At 45.5% G+C, this 12,336-nt stretch overlaps 1 protein-coding gene across 4 annotated transcripts in view; it reads right to left on the bottom strand.

Moving 5' to 3' along the window:
* Positions 1-11,882, bottom strand: part of HMGA2 (high mobility group AT-hook 2) — an 80,432-nt gene extending 68,550 nt beyond the window's left edge. The window contains exons 1-4 of one of the 4 annotated variants that reach the window (XM_076070741.1): positions 11,715-11,882; positions 10,168-10,307; positions 3,776-3,862; positions 208-258 (exon numbers count right to left, since the gene is read on the bottom strand). In XM_076070741.1, the coding sequence (XP_075926856.1) occupies positions 208-258; positions 3,776-3,862; positions 10,168-10,266 (237 nt within the window). In that variant the 5' untranslated portion in view covers positions 10,267-10,307; positions 11,715-11,882. The other 3 variants (XM_076070742.1, XM_076070740.1, XM_032963540.2) reach the window with 3 other exon arrangements.
* Between the last annotated feature and the right edge of the window lie 454 nt (positions 11,883-12,336).

The raw sequence follows: 12,336 nt of genomic DNA, 5'->3' as shown, positions 1-12,336 counted from the left end.
AAATACTCGAAGCGCATGTTTCTCATTGTGAAGGGAAAAACTGGAGGACCTAGATCAAAATCCGTGCGACCACGGGGAAACATGCAAACTCCGCATATACAGCAGGCGTCAGGGTCGGGATTGAACCCACGGCCTCCTGTATACCAGGCGAGGTAGTTAACATCTCGCCATCACGGTGCAGGTATGTTCTCGGTCGCAAGAGCTCACCCATTTGCGAGGACGTCCCCTTGGTTTCTTCTGTCCCTGGGGCTCCGCCTTCTGCAGAAGAAAAGCGTGGGAAGCAGTAAATAACAAACTCCATTTGTTCACAACCTTAAGCGTCGTTCAAGTGTCTTTTTTATAATAAGGCACCAAGCTCAGCATGTCCACATCACGAATCCGGGTGAGGTGAGAAATTAGCTACAATAATGTAGAACCTTCCTGAACAGCATAAGACAGCGTTGCGGCAGGCTTAGGCCTAGTCTTTTAGACAACATGCTGCGTATCTCAGTTGTATTCAAGCACCAAAGTAGCTGAAGTTAATTTAAAGTGTTTCCATGCTCTAACCAGCCATGAAGCAGCGTTTCATATCCATTGGCTGGCCCAAGCCAGGAGTAGAAATTCCACATTCCCATGGCAGAGACCAATGTCCCCATAAGACTGACAATATTAACTTCCCACCAAGTGGCGGAGCTTCTTCAGGTCATGCTTATTCATCGCATCCTCAATGAGCAATTCAACCCTGGCCAGGACTTCACCTCTTAATATTATAATTGGGAGCCCTGCTGCTATACTACCTATACAAACGCATTCATTTTACTGACCCGTGAGGGATAATAAGATGCCGAGTTGACCTCCTACCAAGATTTGCAACCTTCTGTGTGAGTTGAGCCCTCTAGCCGGTGTATTATTCAGCCGGAAAGCACATTGATGCTTTTTCTATATCCGAGACATTTTAGAGAAATTATTATAACCATCTTTGCGGGAAGTCAATAGTGGCAGTCCTATGGCTATACTGGTCCCTGTCATTGTAATGTGGAATGTTCATTGCTATCTCCATGCAGCAAACAGAGTATTGTATAAATGCTGACCCAATGCTCATTTGGGAAGGGAGATACTTTAAATATACATTTTCTTCCACATTGCAGACTGTAAAAGAAACCAGGGAAGGCATCAGAATATAATATTTCAGAATCAGAAAACTTATTTATATTGGAGGAATACAATGAGCTATAAAGCTCTTTTCAACATGTCCAGTCGAGGCGGGTCAAAACGTTACAACAATACAAAAAACACGATAGGAATGCAAAGTATAGGAAATGTAAACAAATCACGAACAAAAATGTTTTACAAAACTAAACTATTTTATCTTACCAAGTAAAGCCCACCGAGGCATTAGATTATGTTCTAGAAGTGACCTGGCCACAACTGATAGCTCAAAGAAGTGGCTTATCATGTGGAAATTTATAGCAGCCAAATAATCTAAATAGTCTAAACGCATGTTTAATTTATTGGCAACTTCAAACGTCTACAAATAACATAAGACAACTGAAAGCTATAAAAAAAACTTGCACATTTTGGGTTAGCTGGCTTGGAGGACAGGTGTTTCTTAGCAAATATTATTTTGCAACGGTAAAGTACTTTTCATTTTTATACAGCTGTGTTCACAGTACACCCCAAGCTGCTACAGTGTGAAATTCAGTACATTTGAATATAAACCTCCCGACTTATCGACGTACGTTTAAGTAGAGAAAATAAACACGCACACATTCATTTGTGCCATTGTCTTGTGGCCTATGGGTTCGATTTCAAATTGGAAATATGACCTTTCCTGCTCATGTCTTTTGCGACGAAGAAAACAAAGTGCCACCTTCCCAAAGGGGTTTTTTTGTCTTGTTATTTAAATTTGACACCGTCCATTTAAAGCTAAACTCAACCGTTTAGTTTACCAGGTAAGGCTCCACTGAACTATATAGCTGCTTTTCAGAAGCGACCTGGCTATCACAAATGATAGCTCCACGAAGTGGCTTACCATGTGGACATTTATAGCAGCCAAATACTCGAAATGCACGTTGATTTTGAATGTGGGGGAACAACTGGAGGACCCGGAGAAAAATCCACACGACCACGGGGAGAACATGCAATCTCAGGATATACAGGCGTCAAGGGTTGGGATTAAAACCCACAACCGCCTGCACACCAAGCGAGGTCGTTAACATCTCGCCACTGTGGCACCCTAACTTAAAGAAAAGGCTTGAAAAACGGCATGTAGATAAAATGGAATACCTGGAAAAATTTGTATTTAAGTATGAACCGTTATGTTTTTAATTTAGTCATGTGGATAATTCAGACTGCTGGTATTTACAATACATTACCAGTTTTAGACTTTAATCGTATGCTTCACCTAGTATGATTAATATTTTGCTAAATATCTGGTTTAACTTTAAAAGTTTTGATGTGTTAATGGTGATTGCTAAAAGGCTTGCCAATGCAGTCCATGTGTCACAGGGCTTTGTAGTAATCTATAATTTGAATCCACGTATGACTCAGATAAAGTAACCGGTAAGGTTGTACCAACTCTTTCGGATGACTAATAGGCGTGGCCGGTACGCGGGCTTCCATGAAGCAGCCACACCATTCAACATTAACAGAACAATTATAAATACACGTCATGGTTTTACGACAAATAGCTAAAAAAAAAGTACTAGAACTTTCCTATAAAGATGAATACACGTAGAACTGCCGTTGACTGATGGCAATCACGCCAAACTAGCTTGAACCAGTTTGGTTAAAAAAAGTTTTAAAAAAAAGGTGTTTTACATTTTAGAGACCTTTGCAAAATTAGAGTCATCGTAATTTACATGAGACCTTTGCAAAAATGAAGACGTCGTAATTGGCGTGTTATTGTTTTACCACGTATGATATTTACGGCCATTTTACCAACAAATTATACATTTTCAGAGGTCGGCGGGGGTGGGGGGGGGCACTACATTGGTAAGCATGCAGCATCTTAGAAAACGTCAAACTTTTGGAGATGGGTGTGCGTCGTGCCGTTACAGCGACTGTCCGAGCGCGTATATTTCGCGGCCTTTCTTCCACCAGCGCTGCACTTCTACCTGCGTCCGCCAAAGGCCTCGGAGCACTAGAATTTCCGCTTCATGTGTGGCTTTCGGGAAAAAAAAGTGGCTTTGCGCTAAGTTCGGGTGGGGGGGGGGTGGGATGGGGCATGGGGGTCACCGACGGAATTCCAGCCCCTTAGTGGTCAAAAAACAAACCGCACAATAGGCGTCTATTGAACATTTTCTTAAAGTGGCACCTAGCTCCTTCCCTCGCGCCCCCCTTCCCCCACAACAAAGAGCAATCATTCCCGCCACGGCGGAGCGAAAGCGTCTCAAACGCAACGCGCCAATAGCATGGGGGGGGGGGTGGGGGGGGTGCTCGAGGCGGCGGGCGATTGGCCCAAACGAATCGCGTTTTCAACCAATGGGGCCTCGTCAGCGGGCAACGGGCGAGCTGCGTCGCCCCGCCTTTTCCCGTCTGCCCCCAAAAAGATTGACGGTTTAGTTCAAACGGACGAGCGTTGTTTGAAAAACGTCACCAGAATGCCCAAGTCGTGTTGGGAGGGAGGGTGCAGCACTTGCAGCAGGGGTGGGATGGTGCAGCAGTGTGGGGGGTGTGGGGGGAACAGACGGGACCACAATTGCAAGATGCGCTATCGTTTGCGTGGAAGGTGGAGGTCTCGGGTCGATTCTCTGCGAGAGCGTGCACCGCGGTCGTCCGGTTGCTTTTTTTTTACCTTTAGCCCCGCTCTCGAGGGCCCTTTGTTCTTGCTTCCCTTCGGCCGACCTCTTGGCTTCTTGGGCAGCGGTGGGCCTGAGGGTTCCTGCCAGTGGAGACGACCGTTCAACGTTTCACAAATGGCACTGTCCGTTCCAAGCATTCTTCCTGGCCTCAGTGGAAGCCCTTTAACCCAAAACGCACGAGTGCGCTTTATCTTACTGAGAGTCGCAGCGTTTTCAAATAAATCAAATGCGTCCCATGGTACTAAACGCACAACAACAATACGCAATAATGTTAAATGACACAATTAACGTTTCGTAAACATACCCTCCACATAATACGCTCTTACAGTACAGTAATACACACATGGATACAGTTAAGCCCTGTTTACGTTTAAACCACCAATGCTGGTTAAGCACACAGTACTGTACTGCAGATAGCGAGTGGAACAGTGCCGCTGCATTTAACACACTGCACTATCAGTCGTGTTACCCGAGTTTGATTCCCGACAATGGCTTAACATCAGTGGCGAGGTAAATAATATAAAAACCATGTCCTGGCTGCCACTCCACCGCTCGCCAACTCGCATCGACCGGCGCGGTGAAGTATGGTCAGATTACCCCCCCATGACCGACACAGATGATGGGACGCCCCTTGTCTAACAGTGGTTTGACAAAGAGCTGTAATTATTATTTGTAGATCAACTTTACGTGTATCTACGATTGCCATCGCAACGTTATATTTTTAAAAAAATGTGTGTATTCTTTGAATTAAGCTTTAGGGGAAAATCAACGACCGTTCGGTTTCATTGATTGTACCGAATGCAAAAAATACGTGTTCTGGCAAAGTAGTGCGCTGGACTAATTACTTTTAAAGAGCAAATAAAAAAACAATGACTGAAAACACGTGGGGGGAGAAAAAAAATCACGCGATCACGAAACAATTAACAAACGAATGCGCCACACCATTCAACACTTTTTCTCATCATGCTGCTTACAGTTCTCCATTAATTAAGTGCATCGCTGGGACCTGTGCTCACAATGTTCTAACCATACTTGGGCATCAGTTTCTAAGCAACGCTGATTAAGTAGCCCGCAACAGGACTAGGCAGGTCCACCGCAGGTGCAGCTAGGTATAACGCAACTTTACAAAGGGAAAATCCTCCTTTATTTAATGCATTACACCCCCCTCCCCCCCCATTGTAACATTCAATGTTCCATGGTTCCCCTCCCCCACCCCCTGGTCCAGAGCTGTGAAGCCCAAAACATCAAGATACCAGAAATGCCAGCAAGTACTTTGAACCTTCAACGAGGGGTCGTCTCCATAAACTATTTCGCAGAGACGTTTTTTTCATATTTACGAGGTGGTGGTGGTGGGGGGGGGGTGAAAGTTCCGTTGGTGAACACCTCTTTGTGGTCAGGGTGGTCAGCGGTGCACCGGTTTTCCAAAGTTCAACACCTCTGGCCAATCAGCAGGTACATCGGCCGTCCATAACGGACAAGGTTTACTCAACTGCGTCACCCAAGATTTTGCCGGTCTTACGCTCAGATAACAGTTTTAAACAAAACACGATTCCCACAGAGACTGTGGCTGTTCCAGTTAGATAGCTTTCCTTAACAACCAAGGACACGTTCGGTGCAAATGCAACAAACAATGCCTTGACATATCCTGATCAATCTGCGCACCTCCGATGAGCAGGGTTGGCTACATACGGTGCAAAAGAAGACATTTAACAAAGTACGGTGTGAAGGAAATTCAACGTACATACATACACCAAGCCATTTTTGCGTAACCCATTTTGTCCCTTGAAAGTACAAAGCTACTTTAGTTTGGCTAAATATATTAATTGTAGTTCAGAAAATCTATGATTCGTCAGACAACAAATATGCATTGTTTATAAGTAACCATATTAGGATGATTACAGTACAGCTCATAGAAATGTTTAACATATAAGTAGAAATAAGGTTTAAATCACAACATATACGTCTAACAGAATAAAATATCTACCGAGCAAAGGTGAAATATTAAACATCTAAAACAGTAACTGCTAAAAAAAATTAAGAACATATATTAACTGCCATAGAGATGAACAAAGCGTATAATGGAATAATTACCTTGATACGTAGTAACAGGGAAAGTTTTATATTAATTTACAATAAATAATCCATGGTCCGACAATATATTTGTAATTCATGAAAATTATGTGAGTAGCACATTTCCTACCAACATGCACCAAGAATCACCCTCCATTTTCCAAATGCAATCCCATTCAGTCTCATCATGTCCATCCAGCAAACGGCATCATCAAACAAGTCAATTCAAATGTCAATATATTTAGCTACGACGTTGTGCCGCATACTGTTTGTAAAACTTTGGCAAAATGTACGATTTTCTTTAACAAGATTTGATAAAAGGACCAAGTTGGTTGTGACTTTCATTTTGGGGAACACACTCCATTGGGCAATTCCAAAAAATGGGTGGCCCCGGTTATCTGAAGCAATCTCGAGATTGTGTTCAATATAACTTTAAAAACACACAAACAAATGTGACAGGAAATGGAAAAGGTGAGCAAGGTCAAACTAAACTTTCTAGCAATGTTACAAAGCCAGAAGCCCCCCCACCACCAAATAATGGCAAACAAAAACTCCCACACAAACCACACACCGCAAGCCAGCCACAAATATAATTTAAACACAGAGAGGAAAGAAAAAAGCACGTAAACAAAAACATTACCCTTAAGTATGGAGCAAAAAAAACAACACCGAGTCCTGTGGCAATGGCGTGTAGTGTAAATTCAGTCTGATCGGTCAGCTAAGAGTTTGGAAGCTTCCCCGCTCAGCAGTTACACAAGGGTGATTTGGTTGGAGGAACGGTGTTTTTTGGGGGAAAAGCAGCTTTGGTCGTGAATGGGGAAGGCGTTATATCCCCCACGATTTACACGCAGCAGAATCAGCGATAGGAAAAACACCGACTGCAGGCCTCGAGTGACAAGAGTGAGGGTGGCCCGAGATTCTGTCCACCAATTTTGTCACTTTTGTTTTTGGAGCAGACGCAACGTGGGTGGGGGTGGGGATGGTGGCGGTGCAGGGCGCCTGTTACTCAATAGGACAGTAACGTGGAAAAACAAGGCTTCTCTTAAATTTCTAATGGCTAAAAGGAGAATGCAGCCCTTTTAGAAGATTAACAGGAGCCTTAAAAAAACAAGGAAATAAATTGTTGAGAAGGATTGGCTTTTTGAGCAAGGATTGAGATTTAAAAAAAAAATAAAGCAGTTTTGAGATATTTTTTTTTCGGTTAGATCGAGTAAATATATAAATGTGTCGTTAAAACCCGCCACCACCCGACACAGCCAGCTAGTAAGGGTTGTCACGTAAACAGAACATGCCAATTCGTCACTAGTACAGCACAACATTTACAATCTGAGCATTTTGATTGGCAGTTAAAGCACTTATATGCAGTAAGCGAAGCTTTTACATAGTTCGTTTGAATCTCCACGGTATTTGTTGCCACATTTGATGTGACGGTTATTTCTGTAAAATTAATAACATTACGTTTATTTGGAAAATGTTAAGCTCGCCGTTCGTTTCATGTAATGGCGAGGAGTTATTGCGGCTTTTGTGCTTTTTCGCAAACTGTGAACTTTGGGAGCTTTTTCTCTCAGATGTGTTTCAAGCTTTATTTTCTTTTTGCGAGACGCAACGACAAGTTTGAAACCCTCGTCCACGAGCGGGCTTGAGAGAGTTTTAAAACATACATTTTTTTCCCTTTCATAATCATTTAAACTCAATGTGAGTGGGTTTTTTTTATGTTAACAAAATACACCAATTTGCAAGGCCCACCGCTTGTGCTAACCAGTGCAGTACCTGTGCAAACGGAACCGGCAATTGTTTAATGTTTTCTTCCTCTTTCACTTCATTTCGCAACAACAAACGCCATTCACAATGCGTTCTGCGGATAGTTCCACGACCCACCGAATCATTTCACCTGCCGCTCAACAGCATAACAGCAGCAGCATCATGATCACAAACACGCTCCAAATGAAGCCTCCCCTACGTACACAGTGCGGCCTATGGATTTGAATTAGCCACGGAGCATTAAAAAAAAAATTCTTGCCCACATAAACTCACACAATGACCAAACGTGTTCAATTTAAAAACAGGGGGGGGGTTGTTTTTAGAGTTGTCCTATTATTATTTTTGTGTACCTTCACTCAACAAGTAACTCGCCAATTCTGGGCCATTTGAGATGATTCTTCAGGCACTTGGAGGCTTGCTCGACGGGCAGGCCCTGACGAGAGAGGTCCTTGCCCACCCCCCCATGTGCTCTCGCTATGGGGATGAAGAAGCCGCCTCGCCACTCTCTCCTGTTACACAGCTCACCTATTCACTCCCCCACTGTTCACACTCCCCACACTATTCACATGACATCCCCCCTTCTCACCCAGCCCCACTCACTCTCCCGTTAGAGACGTTCACCTATTCACACTCCCCACACGTTTCACATAACATCCCCCCCCTCTCATCCAGCCCCACTCCCCCCACTTACTCTCCCATGACAGAGAAGCTCACCTATTCACTCCCACTATTCACATGACACCCCCTCTCCTCACCCAGCCCCCGTATATAATAAATACAACATTCGCCTTCAGGTTTGTGGCACCGACGTTACAGAACGCACCCCACTTGTGTTCACAGGCTGTGGCGGTGCCCGCCGGACGCGGCACTATTCACTCGCCTATAATCGACCTCACCCAATTCGCGCACAAGTCACCGAACATGTTGGGCCGAGTTGTAACGTTGCAACTTTTACTAAACGCACGGAACATTCACCCTGGCGTACGGATACGCCGTGGGCCGCGACGGGATGAACGCCGAGCAGCACAACGCTCGCACGCCTCGGGATGGCCAGCTCCAGCATTTGAGGGGCATATCCCTGGCAACCTATTCGCACCCCCAAATCACTGTGCGAATTAGTCGGGGGGGGGGGGGGGTACCTACGAACCCACTTGCCGCGAGAAGGCTGCGAATCAGTTTCGGGGTTGCATTGTCAACGACGTCGACGGCAAACCGAACGAGCCCACGTTGTTAAGCGACAAGGCCACCTCCGTCTAAATCTGCCGTGCGTCTTCTATGAACCAGTGCGGGCTATAGGGGGGAATCCCTTAATTGTGTGAATAATATAATTGATGTGGGGGGGTGGGGGGGGGTGTTGAACGTCTTTTAACTTTTCAAAATGCACGGACGGACACGAGTAGGCGTGTTAAAAAATAAGAATAGGCTGCATCCTTTCTGGCACTAGAACAGGAGGTGTTTAATATGTTCAAATACCAAATATAAAGCTTTTGCGAGGAATCAAGTTCGCGTTAACCACACGCCACACACACACGCGCGTGCGTTACTTGTGGTGAACATGTTTGAACATCTTAACGCCTCCTGGTTTTATTGCCGGACAGGGCAAAGCCTATTCTTATTTTTCTCATACTTTGATACTGACAAACAAGCGTCCCCATGAATCGTCGCGTTGCGGTGACCGAGCAAAGCTTTAATGCAACGCCAACTTTGTGCGTTTTGTATTGCGCAGCCAGAGAAAAAAACGCAGCGATCTGCGTGATTTGCCAAGACGGGTTGCCCACCGGTATTTCGTCTTTTCGCTCTTCGCATTTCTACATCACGCTGGGGAAAACCAATTTGTGTAACAGTGTACACGTTTGTTCGCGGTTGACGCGCGACTTTAACGAGACTTTTGTGCGCTTTTTGAATGTACGAATAGTCATGAAAGGAGTTTTAACGTTAGAGTAGACAACGTTGTTTCCCCTGTTGACTTTGTGAATGAAGTGGCACCCGGGTTAATGCGAGAGTTGACCGCTTCACAATGTATGTACAACGCCTGCAGTTGCATTTGCTGTAGATTGCGTTTTGCCCGCAGTTGAAGTCAACGTGCGAATAGCTGATGTCGAGAAGAGATTAAGTGCGCCTGTAAGTTTTAGATCCTTGTGAAAAGGCATGAATGCGTACATCACCGCGTTCCCTGCACAGTTGTTGAATTGTACCTGTGAGCGAATGAGCGTTACGTGACTTAGTAATCGATTAGACCTTTTGGACGTTTGTTTTGAATATTAACAGAGACTGTGAATGAGCCGGTGTTTGGGGAATTGATGAGATTGAGAGAGACGTGCCTGCCCGGTGTACGTTACATTGAATAGTATCGATTGGACATCCGATACGATTAATCAAACCGTGATGAGTTGAATCTGAGATATGTTTAACTCGCATCGATGATTAGGAGTGTGCGCGCGCCTGTGTGCGTGTGTGTGTGCCTTGTGTAAGTTAGCAATACGGCAAACAACTAAAAAAACACAACCGCATTCACCAATGGAGAACAACAACAACAACAAAGTGTGTGCGGTACCTGAGGCTTTCGTGGTCGTCCGCGACCCCGCTTGAGTGGCTGTTCGGTCGATGGGGTTCCGGCAGCACCGCGTTCAGAGGGTCCCTCCGTATCGCTCATGGTTGAAGAACGGTACAAGGGGGGAAGGAGGGTGTTGGTGTCTGTGACATGGGGAGAGGCAATACGAGGAGCAGCAGCAGCAAAGGGATAAGGGGGGGGGGGGTTGTTAGTTCGCGCGTGCACAAGGATGGCAACGAAACGGCAAGCACTGCGTGGCACGCGCGCAAAAATAAATTGCAGTCTAAATGACGACGGCAATAACTAGCGGATGCCTGCGGGTTGAGAAAGAATTTCAGCCGCTGAGTGGCGGAATGAAAAAAATAAGAATTACAAAATAAACACCGGACCGTACGCCAATTGCAGTTCAGTGCAACAATAGCCATTCTCAACACAGCGGGTGGTGGTGGTGATGGTTGTGCAGTTGAGGCCGCACTAGAATGTCACCATACAATGCTAACATTAAAGTCGATGCATACTTACGTAGTTACTGTTGGGGAAAAGTAACCGGCCGAGGCTACGGTTGTTATTGTTCAACAGCAGCAGCAACAACACGTGCTGTTAAGCTATTGTTACGAATACAGGAATACCAATGTCGTTCTATAGACTGTAGGACCCCCTAGGCGCCTATACAACACGGCACAACAACCGTATAAAGCCCGTATACTAACACATTGCCGATGGTCGTGCACACAAGGTATTTACACCCACCACATGTCTAAAATGCCTGTGTTATCCGTACAGTACCGTACTATTGCAACCTACCTGTGCAATAATCCCGTCTTGTGTATCCTCTAATACACATCACATCCTAATGCCTGCATAAGCTTCTACGCTCACTAATACCGATGTAGCCGTAATGCTGATGTAACGCTATATATGTAAGACGGAGGGCACATTGTACCGTAACGATACGTATAAAAATACATACCTGATCCTACATGAGCACTAGAGTGCATGACTGATACTCTACTAAAGCAGTGTATTATACTGCCGTGTGAATAATAATAATGCCATATGCATCACTGCACGTATACCACCACTTACTATGTACAACAATAATTTTACGAAACAAAACGCCCCTTTAATAAACATAAAATCAGACGCGATCTTAAGCAGCTCAAACAAGAACAACAACAACAATAATGAAACGTGCTACAAAACAAATTTGATTTTTTTTCCCAAAGAAGCGACATTAATTTCCCAACGCTATACGAATGCGAAAAGCGAATGCGCATTGCATCGATCGGCAAGTGCTCTTCGAGCCAAGGTGGAAAGCAGCAGCAGCAGCCAAGCAGCATCATCAGCAGCAGCATCAGCAGCATCATCATCAGCAGCAGGAGGAGGAGAACACACCGGAGAGACAACTGCCGGAGCGGTGCGAAAGGCCCCGCTTTACAAGCAGTCGGAATTAAATACACAAAGCGAAGGGATGGAAGAGTGAACCACCCCTCTCTTTTGCTCTCTTCTCTCTCTCGCGCTCTCTCTCTCTTTTTGTTTTTCACCCTTACCCGTGGGTGGGACGGAGGAAGCGGTAGAAAAAGGCAAAAAAAATTCGGGAGAAAAAAAATGCGAACGCTGGGGCTGCTGCTGCTGCTATCGCCCTTCTGGCATGCGGCCAAATGTGGCGTTCAACACCGCGTATTGAGAGGACGAGCGCTTTACAGCCTTCCCCTGCCTCGCCGCCTCCTCCCTCCCTCCCTCTCCTCCTCCCTCAGCCTCCCACCCAGCCAGCCACTGCAAACCCACCCACCTACCCAGCCACTGCATCCCTCACCCACCCACGGCCACACAGCCACCTAAGCCACACGCGCGCGCACACGTATCCACCTTTTACATTCAGTGAGACGCTCACCCACCCACACACAAGACAAAGATCCCCAGTTTCGGCTTCACCAGACTGTCGGTGCACCTATGAAGGCACACACGCACACCTATCCACATATATACCGATAAAAATATGCACCTATATTCCAGACACGCATCCACCCACCCACACATCCACTTATCCACTTACGCACATTAAGAATCGCCGAACAACACACACACATCTATCAACCAACCTACCACGAATGTATCCACATACCCACGCATCTACCAGGGAACCCGTCAACCACTTGCCTTCTAAAATAT

The sequence above is a fragment of the Petromyzon marinus genome, chromosome 30 (genome assembly GCF_048934315.1).
Source record: "Petromyzon marinus isolate PM22_M1 ecotype Great Lakes invasive population chromosome 30, UKy_Petmar_22M1.pri1.0, whole genome shotgun sequence".
Taxonomy (NCBI): domain Eukaryota; kingdom Metazoa; phylum Chordata; class Hyperoartia; order Petromyzontiformes; family Petromyzontidae; genus Petromyzon; species Petromyzon marinus.
This window is presented reverse-complemented; position numbering and strand designations above follow the sequence as displayed.